At 41.8% G+C, this 27,175-nt stretch overlaps 1 protein-coding gene and 1 long non-coding RNA gene across 5 annotated transcripts in view; both read right to left on the minus strand.

Moving 5' to 3' along the window:
* Nucleotides 1-650: 650 nt before the first annotated feature.
* LOC123283449 (uncharacterized) lies at nt 651-8,932 on the minus strand. The gene is made up of 3 exons (XR_006524111.2): nt 6,121-8,932; nt 5,342-5,458; nt 651-3,111 (listed from the first exon to the last, which is right to left on the minus strand). It is a non-coding gene; the product is annotated as an uncharacterized lncRNA (long non-coding RNA).
* A 1,003-nt stretch (nt 8,933-9,935) lies between these two features.
* Nucleotides 9,936-27,175, minus strand: part of OCA2 (OCA2 melanosomal transmembrane protein) — a 361,224-nt gene continuing 343,984 nt past the window's right edge. For 2 of the 4 annotated variants that reach the window (XM_044763429.2, XM_070497110.1), the window contains one exon: nt 9,936-10,687. In XM_044763429.2, the coding sequence (XP_044619364.1) occupies nt 10,603-10,687 (85 nt within the window). In that variant the 3' untranslated portion in view covers nt 9,936-10,602. The remainder of the gene's footprint in view (nt 10,688-27,175) is intronic. The other 2 variants (XR_011498067.1, XR_011498069.1) reach the window with 2 other exon arrangements.

Below are 27,175 nucleotides of genomic sequence, written 5' to 3' on the forward strand. Positions count from 1 at the left end.
TGGTGGAGAGGTGTAAGGTGGGCTTTGCAAAAGCAGAGAGGAGATGGAAAATGAAAGGTGCCCACCTTCTGGCTGCAGATTGCTAGTTAAATGGTGTTATCAATTGTTCTAAAGAATGATGTTGACAAATTCACAAAGCAGCTATGAAACTGTGAAACAAAGAACATACCTAGGGAAAGGCCAGTCTTCAAAATGTTTGTCCCAAAGTAGGACAAGATCAGGCCCAACTGTGCACATGTTGGCAGGGGGAGTGGGGGGCGGGCAGGGCCATGCAGGGTGGGGACAAGAGCCAGTCCCCTCTCACCCCAAGAATTCTAGACGCCGCTTCCTGAGAGAAGGAAGTGAGTACAATGGGGTGGCTGAGGCCAATAAGATTTAGATGTGATGGATGACACAGAACTGGGCCATGTGACCTTTAAGGCTTAAGGCCCAGTATGTGAAAGAAGGCTGGGCAAAAACACTAGGAGAGGGGGCTGGCCCCGTGGCCGAGTGGTTAAGTTCGCGCGCTCCGCTGCAGGCGGCCCAGTGTTTCGTTGGTTCGAATCCTGGGCGTGGACATGGCACTGCTCATCAAACCACGCTGAGGCAGCGTCCCACATGCCACAACTAGAAGAATCCACAACGAAGAATATACAACTATGTACCGGGGGGTGTTGGGGAGAAAAAGGAAATAATAAATCTTTAAGAAAAAAAAAAAAAAAAAAAAAACACTAGGAGAGGACCAGCTGTGGGATGCAGAGCAGGGAGCACCACTTGAACCTGGTTTTGCCACTAAGAGAATTCTTTCAGGCATCTAAGCCTCTCCTTCTATGTAGACAATGCAGTGATGTATTAATCCACAAGCATTTTTATTGAGGTCTGGCCACATGCAAGGCCATCTGAGGAGTGTGGATTAAAGAGTGTGCTGGCACATGGTCTCCATCTCAGGGAGGGATTGAGCTGGGTGGAAAATGATGAAATATGGAATGCTCTGTGAAAGCTCCTGGAGGACAGGGCTGGCTATCTCCTGCCTCTCTGTACATGCTTCATGAGGCTGTGTATTAGATCAGGCACTTAATTAGAGAGCTTGTTTTTAATTCATCCACAGTGTAAAATGTCATCAAGGTAGAGATTCCAAGAGGGTTCATTTTGCAACCTCTCAGTTCTGTTTCTTTCTGCTCCATCCTGGGAAGACAGCACCCTGGCACTGCCATGCTGGCGAGAGGAAATTGGTAGGGCACACATACACACACACACACACACACACAGATCTGGAGGGGCCAAGAGTTGTGTGTGAGGTGGGGATTGCATTGCTGGTTGCTGCAAAGACTAACAAGAGAAACTGTGACATTCTGCCATGCTCCTGAGAAAGGGGCAAGGACAGGCTTTGTTCTAGTTGACTTCAGGCTGCCCTGAGGAACATGAGATGTCACCCAACAAAATAACATATTTATCAATTGTCCGTGCTCCCTGTTTCCTGAACACCAGGGCAGAAAGCCTCCTGAAGGCCTTAGGTCAGAGTTTCAGCTTTTGCCCTCTGCTGTCTTTCCACGAAGCTTATTCCAGAGCCTCAGCCTTGGGTCTGGGACACCCCAGACACAAGTCTGCATGTGTCACAGATGCTCTGCTCTACATCAGCTGTATGAGCACTGTGGGGGCCCAGGGGGCTGTGAATTGGTGAGTTCAGCAGCTGGAAGTCTGCTGTCCATAGGGTGACCACCAGGAGTCCTGCCACCATACAGCAAGTGAATTTCCATCAAAAACTCTTGTTCTACAGTTGCAGAGTACGTCCTGGCAGCACCTAGTAAGTTAATTTCATTGCTGGTAGCAGGAAGGAGGCCTACTTCCCCACACAGCAGCCTCTATGCCACTTCTAGACCCTCTCTCCAGGCAGCCCACTGACTACTCAGTCTTACTGCCTTCACGCTGGTAATGTCTCTGCTTTTCATCTTTTACCAGCTTCTTCCTTTTAACATGCTTCCCTAAAATCCATCTCCCCCCATAAATGTTTTACTTTCATTTCCTACCACTGCAGGATCCATAAAAGGGTGTGAGGAAGAGCCTGAAGGTCAGTGAAAGGCCAAGCCCTGCAGCGGTTTCACAGTGTCTGTGCCTTATTTTAGGTCCCTCCGTGTGAAGAAAGCCTGGTATAATGGGGAGAAAACACTAAAAACAATGATTAATGTCTGGGCGTCGTAGCCTCTCCCCACCTCTCCCTCGGCCTCTGAGACTGTTTGCATCTCTGACAGAAGGAGCACCTGGGAGGGAGAAGGTAGTCTTATAAGTTCATAGGTCACGTAAAAAAAGGAGCGAAAAAGAACTGCAGAATTTAAAAGAGGCAAAAGCAGAATGGTATGGATTTTACATTGAAAATAAAGACGGGCAGGGAGTAGAGGATACATCCAGATAGGCAGAAGGTGGTAGAGAAGGAATGGGCTGAGTATTGGCACTTTAGGGCCCGAGAGGAAGAGAGCTCAAGGGCAAGACCAATGTGGTAATGGAGAGAGGGATGGAGAAAAAGGACTTGCTTCGCACAGTTGGACTGGCTCTTTGCAACCATCATGCAACCTGTCACCTCTTACCAGAATTCCCACTTATATTCTCCTCCCTGCCCCCCAACCCCCATGCCCTGGACCTCTTGTTCTGGGAATGCAGTGAACTTCCTTGTTCTGTTTAACCGTGTGGATTGTGTGGGACCTAGCCAGCTCTCTAGCATATCTTCCCCTTGTGACAAGGGAACAGGGTCTTCACCTGCAGCAGGAGAGGGGAACATGTAGCCTGGCACCCTGCATCACCCTGTGTGGCTACCTGGAGGGTCCCCATGATCATGTGAGTCTCTCTTCTGTGAGGAAAACATTGTTCCAACCAGTACCTTGAGTTCTGCTTGGTGACTCCAACTCAGTAGGTGATGAGGTGGGCAGGCCACTGCTAGAGGTGAGCAGTGTTGTACTCTTCACTGTCCTCTACGCAGTGGGGACCCTCACTTGGACTTGGTAGCTGGAGCTTCCTGCTCAGCAATGCAGGTCAGGATTTATGTCTCCTGTTCAGTTATTCTCAGTTGCAGGTGAGTTTTACTTGAATGCTGCTCTATTGAAGCAGGATGACCTGGGGCCCTCGATTACACAACCACAGCTGCCAAGGAAAAACACAGACCCTCCAATTTCCTGTGCTTCATCTCATGATTAATTAGCAAAGATTAAAACTGTTTCTCTTGATTGATTGACTAGGACAGAACTGTTTGTCCCCTGAAACTAGCTAACCTCAGATAAAAGCCTTCTCTGTTCAGATAACTGACTGAGATTTCCCTTTTCGCAAAACAACTTGACTGTCAATTGACCCATCTGAAGCTTGTTTACTCCTCCCTAAAAAAGGCACAGCCAATCTTCTGAGACACTCCGATCTTTGGATCTGGGGTGTGCTCCCCATTGTAATAAAATTGATCTCCTTACTTGTCGGACTTTGGTCTTTGACAGGGCAATGGAGACAGTTTCCAAGACAGCTGAGATGGAAATCTAAAGTCCTCCCCTTGGCCGACAGTCCTACAAAGTCAGACTCCAGGTTCCTCTTCCCCTAGCTCACTCAGCTGTAACAAGAACAGGCCCACTGGCCGCTACCTGGGGGTCACACTCCCTGAACGCTCTGCCGTACTCCTTTTTCCAGGTGTCTCCACAGCTGACCCTTTGCTTTACTCTTCTGCTCAGATATTACCTCCCCAACTGACCTACCTATAACTGCTGATCATTTTTCCTCCCAGAATTCACCACTGCCTGACGTGTTAATCTAACTTACTGTCTCCTCCACTTGAAGATAAACTTCATTAGAGCAGGTGGCTAGAAAACTGTCTGGTACAAAGCACCTACTTAGGAAGTGCCCCTCAGTCACCCACAGTGAGGAAGGGCCCTCAGCATGGCTTGGGCACTAGCATAGGTAAGGCATGGCAGTGACAATGACACAGGGGCCCAGGATCCCTGCTGGGAAATAATGACTTGGTAGAATTTTGAATTTATAAGGTAGAGCAAAAACATCAAATCTATATTGTAGTTACCTGTGTGTGTGGCAGGGGTGGGGGTGTTATTGGGAGAACATAGAACCGTTTGGGGTTATATTTAGAATTTTTTTCAAGTAAGCTGGGTAGTGCATACACAGACATAGATTGTATGTTCCTACTTTTGTAAGCCCAAATTATTTATAGTAATAAACAGAGTAAATTGGAAAAGAGAAAGTGTAAATGGTACAGAAGAAAATTGTTTCAGAAAGTTGCAGAAATGAGGTGGTAGCTGGAAGATGATGATTTTTAAGATAGGACTGAACATAACTTCCATGAAGTTAAAGATTAGAGATTTTTATTTATTTTTTACTATCCCATCTCTAGTATCTGGAAAGTTGCCTGGAACATGAAAAGCATTAAGTAAATATCTTCAAATGAATGAATTAGTGAATGAATGGGTGAGTGAATAAATGAAGTCTGCAAAACCATGTTTGAATGTGGGTGGTAATGGTATGGTAGATGATGCAGAGGAGAGCAGTTTCTTACTGGAAAGAGTGGAGATCCTGAAAAACTGATGGCTAAGAATCAGAGAGCACATGAGGGACTAGCCTTGACAAAGGCAGAGGTACTGCCTTTATTCTATAAGATAAAAGACAGAACATTTGGGTCCAAATGCAGATAAATTTGTAAAGTTACTGATAACAAAGTTCTTCTTTGAGGGTTTCTATGTTCTCAGTGAAGTAAAGTTGGGAGTAGGGGCATATACGGTGTGGGAGCTTAGAGGAGAGGAGACATGAAATCCTCCCAGAGCGGAGGAACCTGAACTTCCTAGGTGAGCTGCATCTCCTCCCTCTGACCCACAGGCCCATCCCTCCTTTCTCCACCCTACTCCACTCTTGTAAACTGGCTGACATTGGCAGCATGAATGGTTTCCCAGGCCCCGTAGTTCTGGTTGGGTTGAGTCAAGTGGACTCCCTGGCAGGAGCTGGAAGAAGGGAAATTGAGGTTGGGATTGCTTTTCCTGACTCCCTCCTGCAGACACTGGTGGGCTGGCTGCAGCCCTTGGCCACAGGTTACAGGTCTTGCTGGGAGGCCCTCTCCCAAGAGTAATAATGCTGTCTCATTGTTACTAACTCTAGGTCCTTCACTCCCCTTTGTAGTTTCTTAATACTGTACCCATACTTTGCAAATAATTATCAAATTCTTCTCATATTTCACAGTTTGATTGTGCCCTCTGTTTCCCACCTAATCCATAACCTGAGTGGCCCCAGGAAGTAAGTCCCCAAAATGAGAATTGGAATCATTTTCCTAACATCTCTGAGGGAGGCAAGGCTAAACTCCATTCCAGGGGAGAATGGGACCAAGGTTACTCACGGCTGCAGCAGCATTGTTATCACTGAAGGTCAGTGAGAGGACGAGACATGGGACTCCAAGTGGCCATGGTGCTTAATCAACAAGGTATATGAGGTCACCTGGCTTCTGCTGACAACCCTGGAGACCATAAACAGAGAACAGGATGGGAATTGAAAGCTGTGGGTATTTGTCCAGCTGAGAACATGAGTGGTTGGTAATAAAGCTTTGAAGGCAGCTTTGAAAGAATCTAGCAGATCTGGCTGAGGCCCAGGCCCATAGCATGACTGAGGATTGGTAAGGATCATGTGATCAGACTCAGACTTGACTGAGAACTTTTCGAACCACAAAACCCCTCCTGAGCCTTCCTTGGTAGGACACAGGAGAGCATCCTTCCCTGCATAATAGCCATTTCATGGCTGTACCTGGGTCAGATGCCTCCAAAGCTGATATAAATTTGCCTCAAGACTCATCCCCAGTACCCCTCATTTTCTCCATGGGCGTAATAAGATACCAGTATGTCCTGGATACAGAAGTAGAAAGTCTACTTCAAGACAAACTATCTTGTCTAGTGAAAAAGTTACAGAACTCCACCAAGCTGTTTGGGGGGCACATAAGGGAGTGGAGTCCACAGAAACCACACTAGGAAGGATGAATGGGCCAGATTCTTGGGTTGGTGCAATCACCTGGAATTTGAGATTTCACATATTGGCTTCACAGCTGGTTAATCTTTGGCATATAGACAAAGGAGTCCAAAGGCTCAGAGTGACCATGCATAACCCTCAGCTTCCCCCAAGCATTACCTGCACAAGAATCCAGCAGCTACTTTCTTCATTGAGGCCTTAATCAGTGCAAGGTGTGGAGGAGGAAACCTCTGGGATGGCTGTCTTCTGGCCACTGTTGATAGCAGTAGGGGACACAGTAATAGAATCAAGTCTTCTTTTCCCAATGGGAATAATGGGATCCCAAGGCAGGAATGGCCAGGGAAGGGCTTCATTGTTGCAGTCAAGGTGGTAACAGTATCTACATTAAGCTTCAGAGACCTATGCCAAAAGGCAAATTGATCACAGAGTTCACAGTAATGAATCATGTGGGCAACTTCACATATCACAAAAACTGGAAAAACTCTGGATCTAATGAGAAACCTAACTCAAGGATCATAAGAAGGATTAAGGACCTTGGCCACTTCCCAGACCTAAGCCTGTCCCTTGAAGGGAGGTTAAATCCCTTTGAGAAAGAATCCTGCAACACAGCATGCCTGTGTTTAGTACTCTCCCCTCACACCTTCCTCAGAGTAAGGCACAGTGAAGCAGCAGAAGCCAATTGCAGCCAATTAATAGGGAACTTGTGCATTTGCTAAAAGACATGCCTCAACTTCCCATGTGTTAATATTCTGCAATCCTCAGTGACCCAGAATGCCCTCTGGTTCACTAGACAGAGCAGAGGCCCACTGAGGTCAAGTGGTGGGTCATTCTTGAGCTAGGTCCATACAACAGTTGACCCTGTGGAATGGTGACCAATCCCATGGTTCTTCCTCAGTTCCAGAGTGAGTCCTGGGACAGATAACACATCAAACAGCTGTCAGATCCCCCAAGTTTGTTCCCTATCTGTTAGGAAGTTTCCCCACTCCACATTAAGATAGTAAAACAAAAGAAATACAACATCCTGATGGAAATTTTAGAGATTAGTGCCAATCAATGACTTAAAATTAACCTGTAGAGTGACAAATATTGTCACACTAATCTCACATGCGCGCGCACACACACACGCAAATACGATTCTCGGTGGTCCACTTTCAATTTTACAGGCAACATGTAACACATTGGAGAAGCTGCTGTGACTCACTCCAAATTGTCTCCCAAGGCTGCAGAGATTGAGGGGACCAAAGCTAGCAGAGGCCTCTCAGCAGGCCTGGGTTGTGATGCAAATGCCCTACCACGTAGACCTTCTGTAGCAGCCAGCACACTGAAGGGGTCCCAAGTGTCTGTGGCAGACCTCCATGGGAGAATCATAGTGCAGACCCTGAGGATTTGGATGAGGTCCACACCCTCCCATTCCGACTACTAGTCTCCACCTGAAAAGCAGCTCCTGGCTGCCACTGGGCCCTGGTAAAGATTGAGGACCTGACTGTGGACAGCGGTGTGATCAGGCAAGTGGAGCTGTGCATCATACACCAAGTCCCGTCTGACCAACTGATTCATAAAGTTAAACATGCACACTGGTCTTCCATTATGTGGCATTTAGAAGACTGGTCCTAAGTGGGTCTGGAAGGCATACACCAACTGCAGGAGGAAGTGGCTTGGATTCCCATGGCAGCTGTGTCTGCTGCTTTGCCACTTCTTCCTCTACCTGTCCCTGCCCATGGCCTTGTGGGGGCTCATCTGGGGCAAGGCACCTGTAAAGGTGACACACAGCTATTGATGCAGCTCAGAATCCTCATGTGCAGCAAAAAAGAAAATGGAATCATCTTGATTTCCATGATAAACTCAGACTATAAACATGTGTCCTCATGATCCTTGTGATCTTCAGGGGTCATGAGATGTTGGAATAATGCCTACGAGGATAAGTGACCTGTGGTAGTCCAACATTCATAGCAAAGCCACCGTTTGTTCCTTCAAGGTTATCTTTTTCTATCATCATGGAACAGGGTTTAATAAGCATTGGGTTGTTTACTTACTCATTCTGGAGACAGTACCAGGAAGGAGTAGAGACAAACTTGATAGGCAAGCTGACGGCACTTTCAGCATTTCCTTTCTGGCAGATGTGAACTTGCCATTTGCTGAGGAGCGAAACTGGTGGACAGAGCTGTTTTCCGTCTACTCCTCCAGACCCACTCCGTCCTGCTCTATATCCAGAGGAGCTGACCTATGTGGACAGTGTCAACAGTTCCTCTTGTCCTCAAGTTTCTGGCTGGCTTTAGCCAGTGGGCAGGATGATGGAACTCAGTGAGGAAAGGGAGTGAAATCAAGGTGACTCCCACAGCCCCTCCCTGTGAAGTGACTCTTGCTGACTGCAACCCTTCCCAGGAGCTCCTACCAGGGGACTTTATCCATTCAGCCCCCTGCATGTCCAGGTTTTGCTGACCACTTCATTCCCTCACCCTCGGAGGCCTACAGTTGCCTCCTCTCATTAGTTCAAAGAATTGTACCATCCCTGATAAAATTCCCTTTTAAGTTACCCTATTTGAGTAGTCATCTGTTCCCACCTAGGACTCTGCCTGCTGCACAAAAGAAATATAATAAATTAGTGAGGCAGCACTGAGTGTCCGTTTGATGTTTGTGATCTTTATCAGTCATCTCAGCAGAATGATTTACTTCAGCAACATTCAGGTGCTTAGATGCAGGGCCAGAAAAGGTAGAGCAGGGCCAGTTTATTGATAGAGTTTTTAGTTTAAGAGCAGAAATAGGAGGGAACTGATGTGGGAAGTTAGGAAAAGGGAGGAGCCAAAGAATCGGAAGTGTTGGAGGTATCTGTTTAGGTGATAATCTGGAGTAGATGTCTGGAAGTGTCAGAAGTTTAAGAGAGAGACACTGAGATGAAGAATTAAAGGTGCAGTTACAGGAGTCAAGCTTGGGTGTAATGAGCTTGAATGTCAAATCCCGGGGAATGCTGAGCTTATGGGGTATGGGGGTAAGGGCTTATGGGATAAGGGGGAGAGGAAGAAAGGAGTCAGGAGCCAAAGGTATTTAAGAATGAGAAGGGGTGACTGAGGAGCTGAGAGTGGCATCAATGAGGAAAGTTTGGAGGTGGAGAGATGGAGGCTGGAGCATCACAGGGAGGAGACGTTGAAGGAGGAGAGATTAAAGGTGAGTTAGAAGCAGCAGCTAGGCACAGGGAAGGCACCAATCCCACCTCCAGGCATGGAAATATGAGGGGGAAGAGAAAACAATGCCTTTTGGTGAAAGAATTCAGTAGTATCTAGGCTTCAGTAAGGCAATGTGAAAAGGGAGCAGAGCTGGAGAGGCTGGCAAGGCTCCCTCCCTGGAAAGACTGTGGAAGGGGCCCCTCTGGAGCACTGAGTCAATATACACAGAGGCTTCTGTGATGTTTCCCAAGACTAGATTTTAAAACAAAAATGGGGCTTTGTGTCACCTCTGCTGTCAAGGAATTCCAAAATGGCTCATGAATCCAAATCTCATAAACTCTCTCTCAACCTTTCAGGAGGGAAACAGGTTGCCATTTTACAAATATAGATTCTGAACTGTAGAAAGGGCACAACCACCCTGAGGGTGCCAGGAAAGAAATGGAACTAGAAAGGTCTCCTATTCTCCCGGAGCTCTTAAACCTTTTGAAATCAGATGCTTTGAACAACTACCACTTCTGAGCAGAGTCCACAGTAAACATCTTCATCTCTAGGTATCACACACAGTAGACTAAAAACTGAAGAGGTCCATCGTCTGGGGCATAGCCATGGTATTGGCCAAGCAGAGCAGACGAGACCTGAGCTGAAGCACAGCACTCCCTCCTGCTCTTTGCTCTGATTATCCTTGCCCCATGTGTATGTTCCGCAAAAGAATAGCATTTAACAAACGTTGACAGAACCCCCAGAGTCCTGCGGGCAGCTGAGGGCTGAGTGTATTGACCACACTTTTGTGTAATTGATTGAAATAGCATGCACCACCTTCAAAGTTGAAGTTTATTCTAGGCTGTTAACTATGTAAAATATTATTTCAAAAAAGCACTTATGACCTTCTGCAAGTCAAATTTCTGGACTTTTAATTGATGATTTAAAAACTCCAGAGAAAAACACAAATGGATAAAATGCAATTTTGCATAATGTAAACTACGGAAAAACTAAGAGACTAACAAATCTAAAACATTTTGTCAAGTGATAGATTTTTTTTAATACATAAAATGTTTCCTTACAAACTGTCTGCCTTTTCCCAGGAAGAGAATGTATTCAGAGAATACACAATTTAAATTCTGATTATTTTAACATGAAAAGTGATTACATGAAGAAAAATTGTGGATAGCCTCAGGAAAGTGAGAGTTAAACAGCACAAGCCATTTGGGGTATAATATTGCATTTGTGTCTTTTCTTACAGAGCATAGTCAGATGTGTTTTGAAATACACATATTTTCCTATAGAAGACTCTTGGGTAAGTTATCTTGTATTTTCCACGACTAGCCAGCATTCACCTGAATAAGAGTAGGGTGCCAAAAATCTCCTTCCAGAGCACCCCATGGTAAGCACCTTTTCTTCTCCAAGAGTGGTGTTAGGGGAGTTTTCTACTGATGTTGGTGATGGGTCAAATTTCCCTTAGTCTTCTCATGATGTATATGTATTAATTCCATCCCAACACGACATGAGCAACAAGGAGGTAACACATCCCAACCGTGCAAGAGACGACCATCATGGGGAAGCCCAACCTGAAACACAAAGAGAAGTGGATTGTGGGGACTGGTGTCTGGTGAGTACTGTGCTATTTGAACTCATTATAAAGTTATGTTATTGCAAAAGAATGTGGCCTTGGGAGCCTTATATATCCACAAAGTTAATTACCTCTTATTATTAGAAATCAAGAAGTTGGTTTCAGCCTAGATGATCTGGAGGCACACCTCCATTAGATATTCCCCATGGTATGCCATTTTATTTGAGACCTGCTTAAAGTTTTTGCAAAGTTTTAACTGATGTTTCAGAGTCTCAATTTGTTTGTCTACAACATGAGAGGGGTGGTCTTGATGAGGACTTACACTGTCAGTGTCAGGTAACTGGCCCATTACTTAAATTTCTGGATGTTTCCTATGACTGCCTCATCTTCAAATTGTCCTTCCAAGAGAACTGGTTTCCCAGAAAGGTCAGATTCCCATAGACCCCTGAAGTTCCTCACACTTAAAGCTGGGAGAGCTTGAGAGGTAGGATTGGAAAATAATCTCATGTCTAAAGAAGGGAAGAGTGAAGAACAAGATTTTCTTCTGTATTCAGTGAGGTGCAAGATGTGTAGATAGATATGGACAAATACAAAAGAAATCATGAGAAGATGAAAGTTTCCCTCATTACATGCTTCCCACAATGTACCTGTATCTCCACAAATTCCTATCCTAACTAACAAATCCTAATAAATTCCCACTTGGCATTTGGAACCCATGTTTTAAAGCCATTGCTTAGTGCTACATTGTCACTGAGGGAGGTCCCTGCAAAGGTCACAGGTTTTGTTCCAAAAGGCTTAAAAATTCAGTGGCAAGAGCCTAGTGTGTGATAATGATAATAATCAGGATTATGACAATCTTCCTTTCCATGGTCATGGATGTGGGGAGTAGCTACTCAGGAGAAAGAGCTACAGCAAGTTTCTCTCTACAAAGCTATAATATAAACACAAAAACTGCATCCATGAGTGAAGCAACTCCTTAATCCTAGAGCAGAATTGGGCATTTCAAGAAGGTAGCAACTTCTCTTCTGAACGCATTTCTTTTTATAAAACAAAAAACAAAGCACAATAAATTTCAGTAAAACTACTCAAATTTCTTGAGATTGGTAAACTTTTTTTTGTTGTTTAATAGCTGAACGTATTTGAAACCTGTCAGCCCTGATCACTGAATTCTGGAAAAATACAATCTACGGACAGTTTCTGGCCAACTCTAAGCATCAAAGACATAATTGAAAATCTTCATATGAATGCAAAGCCTTCCTTCCACTGTGACAGATTGAGTAGAATGAATTGGTGTCAGGTAAGATGCTGAATACCTCAATGTGGGTGCTGCCACACCCAACCACGTTTCAGAAGCAAATCTGCCTTGTTGGATGAATCCCACAAAAAGCAGAACTTGCTCTTGGAAAGCCCAAGTCCAGAGAAATTTCCTCATGCATGGTTCTGCCATGCTTCCCAGTGAGAGCTGCTGGTGTCTCAGGGATGGCACCAGCCCTGAGAAGAAGAATCACCCGAGACTAATGCAAGCCTTCAGACTCCATCAGAAACATGACTGCTCATTCAGTGTCTAGACACTCAAGATCCTCATGTGGATGACCTCATCAACTGCACACACCACTTTTTGAGATTGGTATCATCATACCTACTGCATAGATGGGATTTGGAGAAGTAAGCAGATTTATCCAGGTCACTTGGATAATTTGCTATAGTGCAGAAATTCAAACCCCAACAGTCTAACTCTAGAGAATACACTCTTAATCACTACATGTGTTACTTCCCTATGGATATGGGCAAACCATACAATGACGATGCACTACTCATAAACAAGTAATTTATTGAACATCTGCTATATACCAGGGACTACATAGACATAGAAATAGACGTTATCTATCATTTCCCAAACACAATAAGGCAGATCATATTATCCCTATTTTATAGAATAAGAAACTGAAACTCTGTTATATTAGGGAATTTGACAAAGTCTGCCACCACTAAGAGGCAGAGATGATGTTTTGGCCTATTTTACTGGTTTCAAAACCCACATGACAGGCACCCTGACACACTAGTTCAGGGTTCTTTTCTTGTCCAGCTACGTGATCTTGGGAAAGTATTAAACATCTCCGTGACCCAATTTCTTCATATATAAAATGGAGGTAATAATAATACCTACTTACTAAAGTTGTTATGAGAATTACATGAGTTAACCCCTATAAATACCTTAGACCAGTGTCTGGATTCATAATGAGCACTCAGCAAATGTTAGCCTCAGGCCAGTGTTCCTCACCCTGAGTACATGCTGACTGGCACTAGAAAGTGCACAAAACAAAAGGGTAAAGCCTGGAGTGACTTCTTGGAGCATGAGTTTTGTTTGATGGTAAGAAATTTAACCACACACATGGAGGGTTTATTGGAAAAGAGAATACAATTGTTTTACAAACTAAAAACTACAGATCAGGCTTTTGGTTCTGAAGCAAGATGGAGTGGATGCATTTCTTCCTAGCCCTCCTTCTAAAAGCCTAGCTAAAAAGCCTGGGCATTATATCTAAACAAACTTAAGGAGACTCTGATGGTGTAGACAAGAGAGCAGGCCAGCTAGGGACTCTGATCCTGAAGAACAGCATAATAATGAGTCTCCTTTTTGGTTCCTCATATATCCCAGACTAAGTGCTGGGAAGCCGAAAACTGGGAAACATTAGTGGATGGTAGAAAAAAAATTAAAAAACCAGAAAAGTCTGCTCTCTCTAGCCAAAGGATGAGGAAAGGAGCAGTATAGCAAGAGAGAAAACTCTTACATAATAGCTGCCTTATTCCAGCCAAATACCACAGGAAAAAAAAAAGCTACAGCCCACCCCCACCCCACTCCCACTGGCAAAGGCCTAGTGGGGAATCAGAACGTCTACCCTCACCAGGCTATAACAAAGTACTCTTCCTATGGTGTCAGTGAAGACTGCACAGGGATCCTGGACTTTGACCCCTACCTGGAGCTAAGAGGCCTTCTCTTCTCTTGTTGGGGTGGTTTCAGAGAGACCCAGTGGTAAGCCAAGACTTTTACCACCTTCCAGTAGCAGTAAGACCTCACCTCCACAAAGTCAGCAAGCTGTTGGTGGTCACATGGAGAGAAAAATGAGGCACCTCTCCACACTCCAGCCAGGGTGGTAACAGAACAGACATAGTGGGGAGCAGAACTCCAATCCCCCACTGCTATATACCACTGAGCAGTAAAGAGGCTCCTCTCCCCCACTGGAGTGTTAACAGAGTTCAAGTGGGAAACCTGGACTTCCACCTCCACCTGCCAGTAATGAAGTGACACCCTCTCACTCCCACCAGTGTGGTTAGAGGAGGCATGCTAAAGAAGAAGATTTAAATAACATCCAGAATCTCATAACACCCAAAATGTCCAGGATATAACAGAAATTCACTCACATCCTAAGACCCAGGAATGTTTCAACTTTTGAGAAAACACAATCAGCAGATATCAACACTAACAGATGATACAGATGTTGAAATTGCCTGATGAAGACTTCAAAGCAGCTATCATAAAAATTCTTCAACAAGCAATTACAAACACACTTTAAACAAACGTAAAACAGAAAGTCTCAGAAAAGAAACAGACATAAAGGAGAACCAAATGGAAATTTTAGAACTGAAAAGGTAACAACTGAAATAGAAGTCTAACTGGATGGGCATAATAACAGATGGGAAAGCCCAAAGGAAAAAATCAGTGAACTTGAAGATACAATAAAAATCACCCATCTGAACAACAGAGAAAAAAGAGGGGAAAAAAATGAACAAACTCTCAGGGACCTGTGGGACACAAACAAAAGATCTAACATTTGTGTTATTGGTGCCCCAGAATGAGAGGATAAAGAGGATAGGGATGAAAAAGTATTCAAAGAAATAATAGCTGAACACTTGGTAAAAGATATAAACCTGCAGATTTAAGAAACTAAGAAAACCCTCAAAAGGATAGACCCCCAAAAATCTATGCTAAGGCACAACATAATCAGCTCCTGAAAACTAAAGAAAAGAAAAATTCTTCAAAGTAATGAGAGGCAAATGACAATTTACCTACAGGAAAAACAACAGTTTTCTCCTCAGAAACCATGGAGGCCAGAAGAAAGTAGAATAACATTTTTCAGTTGCTGAAAGACAAGAATGACCAACCTAGATTTCTATAGCCATCAAAAATAACCTTCAGGACTGCAGCAGAAATCGTGACATTCTCTGGTGAGGACAAACTAACAGAGCAGCAAACTTAGCCTAAAAGAACTGCTAAAAGAAGGTCTTCACACAGAAAGGAAATGGTAAAAGAGGGAATCTTGGAGCATCAGGAAGGAAGAAAGTATAAAAGAAAAGGCAAAAATATGCTTAAATACGATAAACTTTCTTTCTCCTCTTGAGTTTTTAAATTATGCTTGAAGCAAAAATTATAACATTGTCTAATGTGATTCTCAAAGAATGCAGAGGAATATTTAAGACAATTATATTATAAACTGGTGAGCATAAACAGACAAAATGGAAGCAAGGTTTCTACATTTGACTGGAACTAGTAAAATGTCAGTTAACCGTATTACATTATGTATTTATAATATAATAACTAGAGCAAACACCAAAAAATTTATAGAAAGAGATGTATTCAAAAACACAGACAAACCAAAATGGAATTCTAAGAAGTCATCAAGCAACCCGCAGAAGGCATAAAGAATAAACAGAGAAACTAAAAAGAGAGGTAATCAACAGAAAACAAAAATAAAATAGCAGATATAAGCCTTATCAATAAAAGAAAGAGAGAGAGAAAGTGACAGAGAGAGAGAAAGATAGGAAAGAGAGGCAGAAGGAGAGAGAAGGAATTTATTTCAAATGTCAGCTCTAGTACTTTAGATTCCAGCCTCATCCTCGCTAGTTGGGTTATGATATGCCAACAAAGAATAATAAAATGATACTTGTGTGTACTATAAGATTCCTGAAAGAGCCCTTAACCCATAAAGATGCACACAGTAGGGATTCCATGAATGAAAAATGCACTTTACAATCCAAAGAGAATTCATCTAGGTGTATTGCCCCTTTTTAAAGACCAGAAACCAACAAACTACAGCACCCAGGCCAAATCTGGCCTACTGCCTGTTTTTATAGATAAAGTTTTATTGGAATACAGCCACTCACATACATTTACTTATTATCTTTGACTGCTCTAGAGCTATGACAGCACAGTAGATTTGAGGAGTTGCAACAGATACCATGTGGCCAACAAAGTCTGAAAGATTTACCTCTGACCCTTTACAGAAAATGTTTGCCATCCCCCTGTTATGGAGAAAAGCATCCAGACCTCCAGTCTGGAAGGTGAAAAAACTTAGCTTATCAGCTCCCACTCAAAATGCAAGGAATTCCCAGATCACCAGCCAAGAGAAATATACTGTGAGCTACTATGTAATTTCAAAATTTATATTACCATATATTTTAAAAAGTGAAAGAAAACAGGTGAAAGGAAGTTTAATAATGTATTTAACCCAACATATCCAAAACATTATTTTAACATATAATCAACATAAAATTTTAATGTAATATAATTCATTCGTTTTTTACACCAAATCTTTGAGATCCAGTGTGGGTTTTCTCTTCACAGTACAACTCATGTGGACTTTCCACGCTTCAAGGCTCAATAGCCACAGTGGCTGGGGCCTGTCATAATATCCAGTGCAGCACAACTTGCACCTGGAAAGTATCCGAAAAGGCAGGTTTATGGCCATGAGCTGATGCAGGGAATGCTGGCTCTGGATGGAGAATTTGGAAGGGGAGTCGCTGGAGTGAGGCCTTTTCAGAGAAACCATCTTGAGACAGGCCTGCAGGGGCTCTGCCACCCTCTGCACACATCTCCACCAGGCAAGCAAGCCAATCAGGGCAGCCTTTTCCCTATACATTTTGGAAGTCATACACACACAAAAAGAATCCTTCAATGTTAGGGTCAAGACAAGTGTGAAGCTGTTTATTGGGCAGTTTGATGGCAGCACTGCCAATAGTCGCTACACACTTGACTATTTGATGAGTAAAGACCAGGATGGGGCAGTTTTTCCAGTGGAACTACTAAGGTTGGTGTGTTCCCTCTTGGAGAAAGCCCCTGCCGCTTCTTCTTGCGGGAGTATGGTTAGCTTGAGTGATGTTTCAATGCTTCACTCGCTACTCAGGCAGGAGTCCCCTGGAGCGAGATTTACTTGAAGGGAGGACAGTAATGACTTCCTGTCACTGCCAGCAGAACTCTGAATACACATATTTATGCTCCATGTTTACCAGGAGCTGTTCCATTTCCCAGAAGATCCATTTGTCTTGCTCCCCAAGTCTCTCAGAAAAGCAACAACTTCACCAAAAGACCTAAGAAACGCACATTTGTTCAGCATCCAGCATCACATTATGCTTTCATTTCCCTCAAGGATTATTTTCAATCCATTCTGGCTCCAAAAATCATATTCTGTTACAGAAGACAAAAACACTTGAACATCAAATCACAAATCAAGATGCAAAATGTCACATGGATGCCCATACAAACTCTGCATTAGATGAATTCAGTTTTAGGTTAAAAACATGCCTGTGATGACACATACTACTCGAAGGAACCAAGGTTTCCACACTGCTGGGATATGAGCTGCCTTGGAACCCTGCCATTTCCAATGGAGGTCAGCATGATGCTGAGAGCAGAGCCCTGCACACTGAAAAGAGACCTGCTTTTCAAAAAGAAATGTTTGCTAATGAAGTCTCCTACTTGAGTTCTAGACTGAAACCATTCTTCCCATTTACTTTTCCTTTCCAAAAGGCCTTATAGCACACTATGACTATAGTTCTTAATCAGAAAGCCATTTCACTGTTGCCTTTCTGCAAAAGTAATGAAGCACAGCTTCTGCTTCTATAGGCCTGTGGAGATGCACACAGCTCACACTGCTTGCCCCACCTTCCGTAGACAATAGACTCCTGAGAGCTGTACTCTTCAGCCCCTTGGCCTGTCAGAGGCCCCAGGACAGGGATCACTTTCTTTCTTTTCTTTTAAAGATTGGCCCTGAGCTAACATTTGTTGCCAATCTTTTTTTTTATCTTCTTCTCCCCAAAGCCCCCCAGTACATAGTTGTATACTCCAGTGTCTACGTCTAATTCTGCTATGTGGGATGCCACCTCAACATGGCTTGATGAGTGGTGCTTAGGTCCATGCCCAGGATCTGAACCAGCAAAACCCTGGGCCACCAAAGTGGAACATGCAAACTTAACCACTCATCTACAGGGCCAGCCCCAGGGATCACTTTCTTATCCTCAGCCCCCATTTGAAATTTGAACAGCCACCTGCCTCATCTCCTGGGTCTCCCAGGGTGACAACTAGCTAAACCTCTTCGTGAAGAAAGGCTGAAGAAGCTTCATATTTCTTAGAAATAAAGCCCCATAATTGTGTTTCCCACTAAAAGAGGAGTTCCAGGTGTGGGAAATGGTGGTGAGCCAGAAGGAGGGCTACAGAAGAGAGGAGGCACATCCATGGGGAAGTGGGCCTCATGGTTCCTGCAGTGACCTCTCCATCACCTTGCATTGGTGCCAGCAGCCAGCAGTAGAGTTCATAGGGCTAAGCACTTGGGAGAGTGACAGAGAAACAGTACAGAAAGTATGGCAAGGAGCAACGCATCAAAGTGAAGAGGAAAAGCTTGGAAAGGAAAAGGCATCTGAGGATGAATTCTAATAATTTGCTTTTGTTTCACCAGAATAAACTCCAGTTTGGGTGGTTTCTTTCTCATGCATTCAGTCTTATGAAATGAAGCTACAGTCTTTAGCAAACAAAAGAGAAAGAGTTTAAGAAAATCATGTCTCAGTCTTTCTCTTTCTGAGAAAAACCATTTTCATTGCACTTTGTGCCCCACCTCAGCCAGCTCCCTCTCTGAGGTGCCCCACCACACATGGTCTCTTGACCAGCACCAGTGCTCTCAGCCATCCACAGGGCTGGGAATCTCATCTCTCCCTCTGTCAGACCTGCAATCAGCCAGCCTCTCACTTCCTTAAACTTCCCTCCATGTTGTGGAAGCCCCTTTACCCCTGAGCATTCCCACTGAACATGAATGGAGAGTCAGAAAGCCCTGTGGATATTTGAGATCATGTAGAGACTCCCTATAAGGTTCTGTCCAACACCTCTTCTAAAACTTCCTTGCTCCTTCTCCCATATTCCCATATTCACAATACGGCCTTCCTTCTGACTTTTTAAAGAACATTACGTTTATCCAAGTTGAGCAGCAGCAATGTTCCTCATCTCCACCCAGCAAGCCTTTGACTTTTCCTTTCTTTCTTCCCTCTTCTGAGTGTTGAACTCAAATTCTGGACTGTATCTCTTTGGCTCTCCTCTAAGAACTTTCTCCATCAAGTGTCTCCTTCTCCCATACCTTTCATACCTCCTTTTTGATTGGCATCTTCTACTGGCCTATAAACACCTCCAGATCTTCCTTTATCACAGTAAATTGCCATCCTTTCCACTCCAAATCCTCTTAAATTACTAGATGCCTTTGTCCTTTACATTGCATGCTGTGTTGGATAATATGCTGATGATATAAAGCAAAATAACAGGCAGTCTCTGCCTACAAGTAGCAGTGAAAAGGGCAGATAGAAAGTCAAATTTGTGATACCATAGAGTGAGCATTATTCAGAGGCATGGACTCAGGATTCTGTAGGGAAGTACCAAAAGCAACTCCTCCATTGGGTAGTGCCCAGCCAGTGAGTTTGGTGTTCAACACTGAGTAGGAATTTAGCAGGCAAAGAAGAGAAGAATGGGTTTGGGAAAGCTCAAAGAGAATACTCATTTGTTCTACTACTTCCTAAAATAACTTTGGTAATTTATATTTTTGCCAGAAAAACATTCATTTTAAAAATTCTAATTTTATTAGCCATAGATGTAATATTCTAATATAACTTTAATCTTTACCTCTGCTGCTATGTTCCCTTTTCTAATATCTAATTTTGTTAATTTTTGCTTTTTCATTCTCTTTCTAGATTGATGCCAAGGCTTAATCTATAATATCAATAATGTTTACCAAAAAAGAAAAATTAGGAGAAGTGACATCAGCATCATGGTAGAGTGAGCTCTTCCCTTAGACTCTCTCCTGAAGTGACAAGGAAAAGGACATTCATAAACCAACACAGGACATTCACACAACACAAAAGATGTCTAAGAGACTCACACAGCCATATATCTAAAAGTGGAGGTGTTGGACCCCCAAGAGGAAGTGGAAGAAGGTAAGGGGATCTCCTCTCCCTCCACTAAAGACAGCAACCCAGGGTATGGGACTGTGCACAGCTCTGAGAGGAGGGGAGAAGTGGCCCTCCAGAGGAACACCTTCACTCTCCAAGTTCCCCCATAGCCCATGGGAAAGCCCCACACAGAGGAGCGTAAGCTATTGCAGGAGTATCCTCATCAAGCCAGCACACCTAGAGAGCAGATAGCAAGGGCAGAGTGAGAACACTCCAAGGATCATGCAGGCAAAAGAAAGCACCCCTCCCCCCAACCAGTGCTCCAGTTCAGCTGGTTGGTGAGAGTGCTTGCACAGAAGATAGAAAAACAGCAGCTGTGAGTGAGCCACGGATTGTGAAGGGCTCAGAATACACAGCTCTTGACCCCCTCCCAGTGGTGGCAGATGGAAGCTGTGACCAGATACTGTCACTATGCAGAGGCACAAATCCATGCCATCAAATAATATGAAGAAATATATTAATACCCCAGACAAGAAGGAAAATGATGAGCACCAAGAAATCAATCCTGAAAGCACAGAAATTTATAATCTAAATTACAGAGAATTCAAAATAGCTATCATACAAAAACTCAACAAGTTACAAGAAAATATAGATAGATCAATGAAATCAGGAACAAAATTAATGAACAGAGGGAATTCTTCACAAAACAGATTGAAACTATAAAGAAAACCAAATCAATATGTTGGAAATGAAAAACACAATGGATGAGATAAGGAAAAATCTGGACTCCCTGAATAACAGAGCTGATATTGTACAGGAGAGAATTAGCAGTCTTGAGGACAGAAATATAGAAATGCTTCAGATGAAGGAGAAGAGAAGACTAAGACTAAAAAGAAATGAAGAAATTCTCTGAGAAATATCTGACTCAATTAGGAAATGCAACATAAGGATTGTAGATATTCAAGAGAGAGAAGAGAAGGAAAACGGAACAGAAAGCTTGTTCAAAGAAATAATAGCTCAGAACTACCCAAACCTGGGGAAGAAGCTGGAAAAACAAGTGAAAGAAGCCACTGGGACTCCTAATTACATCAGTGTAAAAAAGGCCTTCTCCAAGGCATATAGTAGTAAAGCTGGAAAAAAAGAAATGACAAAGGAAAAATAATAAGGGAAGCAAGGCAAAAGAAAATAAGTTAGAAAGAAACCCCTATCAGGCTTTCAGCAGATTTCTCAGCAGAAATCTTACAGGCTAGGAAATATTGAAACAATATATTCAAAATTCTCAAAGACAAAAACATTCAGCTGAGAATACTCTATCCAGTGGAAATCCTTCAGATATAACAGAGAAATAAAAACTTTTCTGAATAAATAAAAGCTAAGGGAGTTCATTGTCGCAAGACCTGCCCCCCCAAAAGAAATGCTCAAAAAGCCCCTCATACCTGAACAAAAAAAACAAAGGGGTTACAAATCCTTGAGAAAGGAGATAAATAGGTAGACCATATCACAAAATTGCAACTCTCAGGGCCAGGCCTGTGACTGAGTGGTTACATTTGTGTACTCCACTTTGGCAGCCTGGGGTTTCACCAGTTTGGATCCTGGGCATAGACCTAGCACCATTCATCAAGCCATGCTGAGGTGGCATCCCACATAGCACAACTACAAGGGCCTGCAACAAGAATATACAACTATGTGTTGGGTGCTTTTGGAAGAAGAAGAAGAAGAAAAAGGAAAAAAGAAAAGATTGGCAACAGATGTTAGCTCAGGTGCCAATCAAAAAAAAAAGGAAAGAAAATTGCAGCTCTCTATCAGGACAGGTTAGCAAACACTTAATTATAAAATTAAGGACAACGGGAAGGAAAACATCAAAAATAAATAAAATCTCATCATTTTAACCACAAACTCATAACACAAGATGGAACAAGTTGTGAAAATAGTAACTTAGAAGGGGAAGAGGAAAGAGATGGAATTGGCTTAGTCTAAGAAAATACAAGGCCATCAGATAATGGACTATCTCATCTATGAGATTTTATACAAACCTCATGGTAACCAGTACACAAATAATCAGAAAGAGACACAAATGATAAATAAAGAGAAAACTGAGAAAACCATCATAGAGAACTACCAAACTGAATTGGTAGTCAGAAATACACAGGATGAGAAACAAGGGAACTGCAGAAAACCAGAAAATGAGAGATAAAATGGCAGCATTAAGGCTTCATATGTCAATAATCACTCTAAATGTAAATGGATTGAATTCTTGAATCAAAAGACACAGAGTGGCAGGATGGATTAAAAAACAAGACCCAACAATATGCTGCCTCCAGGAAACACATCTCAGCTCTAAAGACAAACACAGGCTCAGAGTGAAGGGATGGAAGACAATGGTCCAAGATAATGGCAAACAAAAGAAAACAGGTGTTGCCATAGTTACATCAGAAAAAGTAGACTTCAAGATAAAACAGGTAATAAGAGACAAAGAGGGGCAGTTTATAACAATAAAAGGAACACTTGGCAAAGAAGACATAACACTTATAAATATATATGCAACCAATACAGGCTCACCAAAGTATATAAAGCAACTAATAACAAACCTCAAAGGAGATATTAACAGAACCATAATAGTAGGGGACCTTAACAACCCACTTACACCAATGGATAGATCATCCAGTCAACAAGGATTAGTGGATTTAAATGAGAAACTAGACCAGACAGACTTAATAGATATATAGAGAGCACTCCATCAAAAAACAGCAGAATACACATTCTTCTCAAGTACACATGGAGCATTCTCAAGGATAGACCATATGTCGGGAAAGAAGGCAAGCCTCAATAAATGTAAGAAGACTGAAATCATATCAAGCAACTGTTCTGACCACAATGCTATGAAACTAGAAATCAACTATAAGAAAAAATCTGGGAAAGGGACAAAGATGTGGAGACTAAACAATATGCTACTGAACAACCAATGGGTCACTGAAGAAATTAAAGGAGAAATAAAAAAAATATATGGAGACAAATGAGCATGAAAATACATCATACCAACTCATATAGGATGCAGGAAAAGTGGTCCTAAAAGGGAAACTCATAGCGACACAGGCCCATCTTAACAAACAAGAAAAATCTCAAATAAGAAATCTTAAACTATGCATAACATAATTAGAAAAAGAAGAACAAACAAAGCCCAAAGTCAGAAGAGGGAGGGAAATAAAAATTAGAACAGAAATAAATGAAATTGAAACCAAAAAAAAGACTAGAAAGGATCAAGAAAACAAAGAGCTGGTTCTTTGAGAAAACAAACAACACTGACAAACTCTTAACCAGACTCACTAAAAGAAAGGGAGAGAAGGTTCAAATAAATAAAATTAGAAACGACAGAGGATAATTTACAATGGATACCACAGAAATACAAAGGATTATAAGAGAATACTATGAAAAACTATATGCTAACAAATTGACAATCTAGAAGAAAGATAAATTCTTAGACACATTGAACCTCCCCAAACTGAATCAAGAAGAAATACAGTATCTGAATAGAACAATCACAAGTAATTAGATCAAAACAGTAATAAAAAGCTCCCAAAAAATTAAAGTCCAGGACCAGATGGCTTCTCTGGAGAATTCTACCAAACATTCAAAGATTTAATACCTATCCTTCTCAAACTATTCCAAAAAATTGAAGATCGAACAATTCCTAACACATTTTACGAGGCCAACATCACCCTGATCACAAAGCCAGACAAGGACAATATGAAGAAGGAAAACTACAGGCCAATATTGCTAATGAACATAGATGTAAAAATCCTCAACAAAATATTGGCAAGCATAATACAGCAACACATTAAAAGGATCATATACCATGATCAAGTGGGATTTATACCAGGGACGCAGGGATGGTTCAACATCCACAAATCAATCAATGTGATATACCACATTAATAAAATGAGGAATAAAAGCCACATGATTATCTCAATAGATGCAGAGAAAGCATTTGACAAGATCCAACATTCACTTATGATAAAAACTCTCAGTAAAATGGGTGTAGAAGGAAAGTGCCAAGGAAAGTACCATAATAAAGGTCATATATGACAAACCCACAGCCAACATCATACTCAATGGGGAAAAACTGAAACCCATCCCTCTGAGAACAGGAACAAAACAAGAGTGCTCATGCTCACCAATCTTATTAAACATAGTATTGGAGGTTTTGGTCAGAGCAATTAGGCAGGAAAAAGAAATAAAAGGAATCCAAGGGAATGGAGAAGTGAAACTGTTGCTGTTTGCAGCTGACATGATTCTATATATAGAAAACCCTAAAGAATCCATCAGAAAACTATTAGAAAAAATCAACAACTACAGCAAAGTTGCAGGGTACAAAATCAACTTACAAATATCAGTGGCATTTCTATACTCTAATAACAAACTAACAGAAAGAGAACTCATGAATACAATCCCTCATACAATTTCAACAAAAAGAATAAAATATCAGGGAATAAATTTAACCAAGGAGGTGAAAGACCTACACAATGAAAACCGTGAGAAATTATTGAAAGAAATTGGTGATAACATAAAGAAATGGAAAGCTATTCCATGCACATGGAGTGGAAGAATAAACAGTTAAAATGTCCATGTTACCTAAAGCAATCTACAGATTCAATGCAATCCCGTTCAGAATTCCAATGATATTCTTCATGGAAATAGAACAAAGAATCCTAAAATTCATGTGTGGCAACAAAAGACCCCAAATAGCAAGCAATCCTGAGAAAAAAGAACAAAGCTGGAGGCATCACAATCCCTGACTTCAAAATATACTATAAAGCTGTAGTAATCAAAATAGCATGGTACTGGCACAAAAACAGACAATGGAACACATCAATGGAACAGAATGGAAAGCCTCAAAATAAAACCACACATCTATGGACAGCTAATCTTCAACAAAGAAGCTAAGAACATACATTGGAGAAAGAACAGTCTTCAATAAACGGTGTTGGGAAAACTGAAGAGCTACATGCAAAAGAATGATAGTAGACCATTATCTTTCACCATACACAAGAATTAACTCAAAATGGATCAAAGATTTGAAGGTAAGACCTGAAACCATAAAATTCCTAGAAGAAAATATAGGCAGTACACTCTTTGACATTGGTCATAGGATTTTTTTGAATACCATGTCTACTCAGACAATGAAACAAAAGAGAAAATAAACAAGTGAGAATTCCTCCGACTAAAGAGCTTCTGCAAGCCGAAGAAACCAGGTACAAAATGAAAAGGCAAACCACCAACTGGGAGAAGATATTTGCAATTCATATACCCAACAAGGGGTTAATCTCCAAAATACATAATGAACTCACACAACTCAACAACAAAAAAACAACCTGATCAAAAAACGGGCAGAGGGGGGCCTGCCCAGTGGCATAGTGGTTAAGTTTACGTGCTCCTCTCTGGCGGCCCAAGCTGGCAGGTTCAGATCCCAGGCGTGGACCTACACACTGCTCATCAAGCTACGCTGTAACGGCATCCCACATACAAAACAGAGGAAGACTGGCACAGATGTTAGCTCTGTGACAATCTTCCTCAAGCAAAAATAGGAAGAGTGGCAACAAATGTTACCTCTGGGCCAATCTTCCTCCCAAAAGAAAAAATGGGTAGAGGATAAGAACAGATATATTTCCAAAGAAGACATACGGATGGCCAAGAGGCACATGAAAAGATGTTCAATGTGGCTAATCATCAGGGAAATGCAAATCAAAACTACACTAAGGTATCATTATACACCCATTAGAATGGCTATAATCACCAAGACAAGAAATAACAAATGTTGGAGAGGATGTGGAGAAAAGGGAACCATCTTACACTGCTGGTGGAAATGCAAACTGGTGCAGCCACTATGGAAAACAGTACAGAGATTTCTCAAAAAATTAAAAATAGAAATACCATACAATTCGGCTATCCCACTACTGGGTATTTATCCAAAGAACTTGAAATCAACAATTCAAAAAGACTTATTCACCCCTATGTTCATTGCCGCATTATTCACTGTAGCCAAGACATGGAAGCAACCCAAGTGCCGGTTGACTGATGATTGAATAAAGAAGATGGGGCTATATATACAATGGAATACTACTCAGCCATAAAAAAGACAAAATTATCCCATTCACAATAACATGGATGGACCTTGAAGTATTACTTTAAGCAAAATAAGCCAGACAGAGAAAGATAAATATCATATGATTTCACTCAGATGAAGAAGATAAACTAACACACGGACAAAGAGAACCATTTTGTGGTTACCGAAGGGGAAGGGAAATGGGGGGTGGGCACAAGTGGTGAAAGGGCACACTTATATGGTGACTGACAAAAAATAATGCACAAGTGAAATCTCACAATGTTACAAACTATTATGACCTCAATAAAATAAAATAAAATCACCTCTTGACTTACCAGTTCTACCATTTTCAGTCTTCTACTTCAGTAAGTTTGACTTTATATTGTGGTTCTTTCCTGTGCTATTTCATTTGTAATTATTTTTCTTCAATTTAAAAACAATTAAAATAGCTAAGGCTGATTAGAGCCAGACCGCTAAGTCTGGCTCTAAGGCCTTCCTGGAACTCTGCCAAGTTGCTTTCTTCTTTGGAGCTGAATAAGCTGTTGGTGAACCACGGGGTTGGGTAAAGCAAAACCTGGTGGTGTGAACTGAATTTTCTGTTTAACTTCAACAAGCAGCCAACCTCCCTGAGCCTAATCTTCCTATAAAATAATATTTTAGGCAAAGAACTTCAAAATATAGTGCATAAAGCAGCTATTAAATGGTCTAATACTTTATAAATGCTCTTGAAATGGCATACACTAATTACTGTTTTTGTTACTACTACTGCAAATTCTATTAGTACTACAATTTCTATTCTATTATTATTACTTCTTTTGATTTAATTTATGTAAAGGGTGTCATTTTTTTTCTCTTATCTTTAATTTGCTATTAATGCATTGTGGTCAGAGACTACTGCTTGAAAATATTCAGTTATTAAATCATTGAGATTGTCTTCATGGCTTAATATATGATGAATTTTTATAGCTGTTTTGTGGACTCTTGAAAAGAAGGCATGTTCTCCATAGAAAATAAAGAGGATTATATATCTCATATTTCAATTATCAGAAACGGATAATGTCATATGAAGGTCTTCCATTACCAATGAAGTTTATGTTAACTTCTCATTTTATTTCTGACTGAATTTATTTTATTCCTTTTGATGCTATATTTTTAGCAATCCAAAACTATTATATTGACTCTGTTCAT

The sequence above is a fragment of the Equus asinus genome, chromosome 2 (genome assembly GCF_041296235.1).
Source record: "Equus asinus isolate D_3611 breed Donkey chromosome 2, EquAss-T2T_v2, whole genome shotgun sequence".
Taxonomy (NCBI): domain Eukaryota; kingdom Metazoa; phylum Chordata; class Mammalia; order Perissodactyla; family Equidae; genus Equus; species Equus asinus.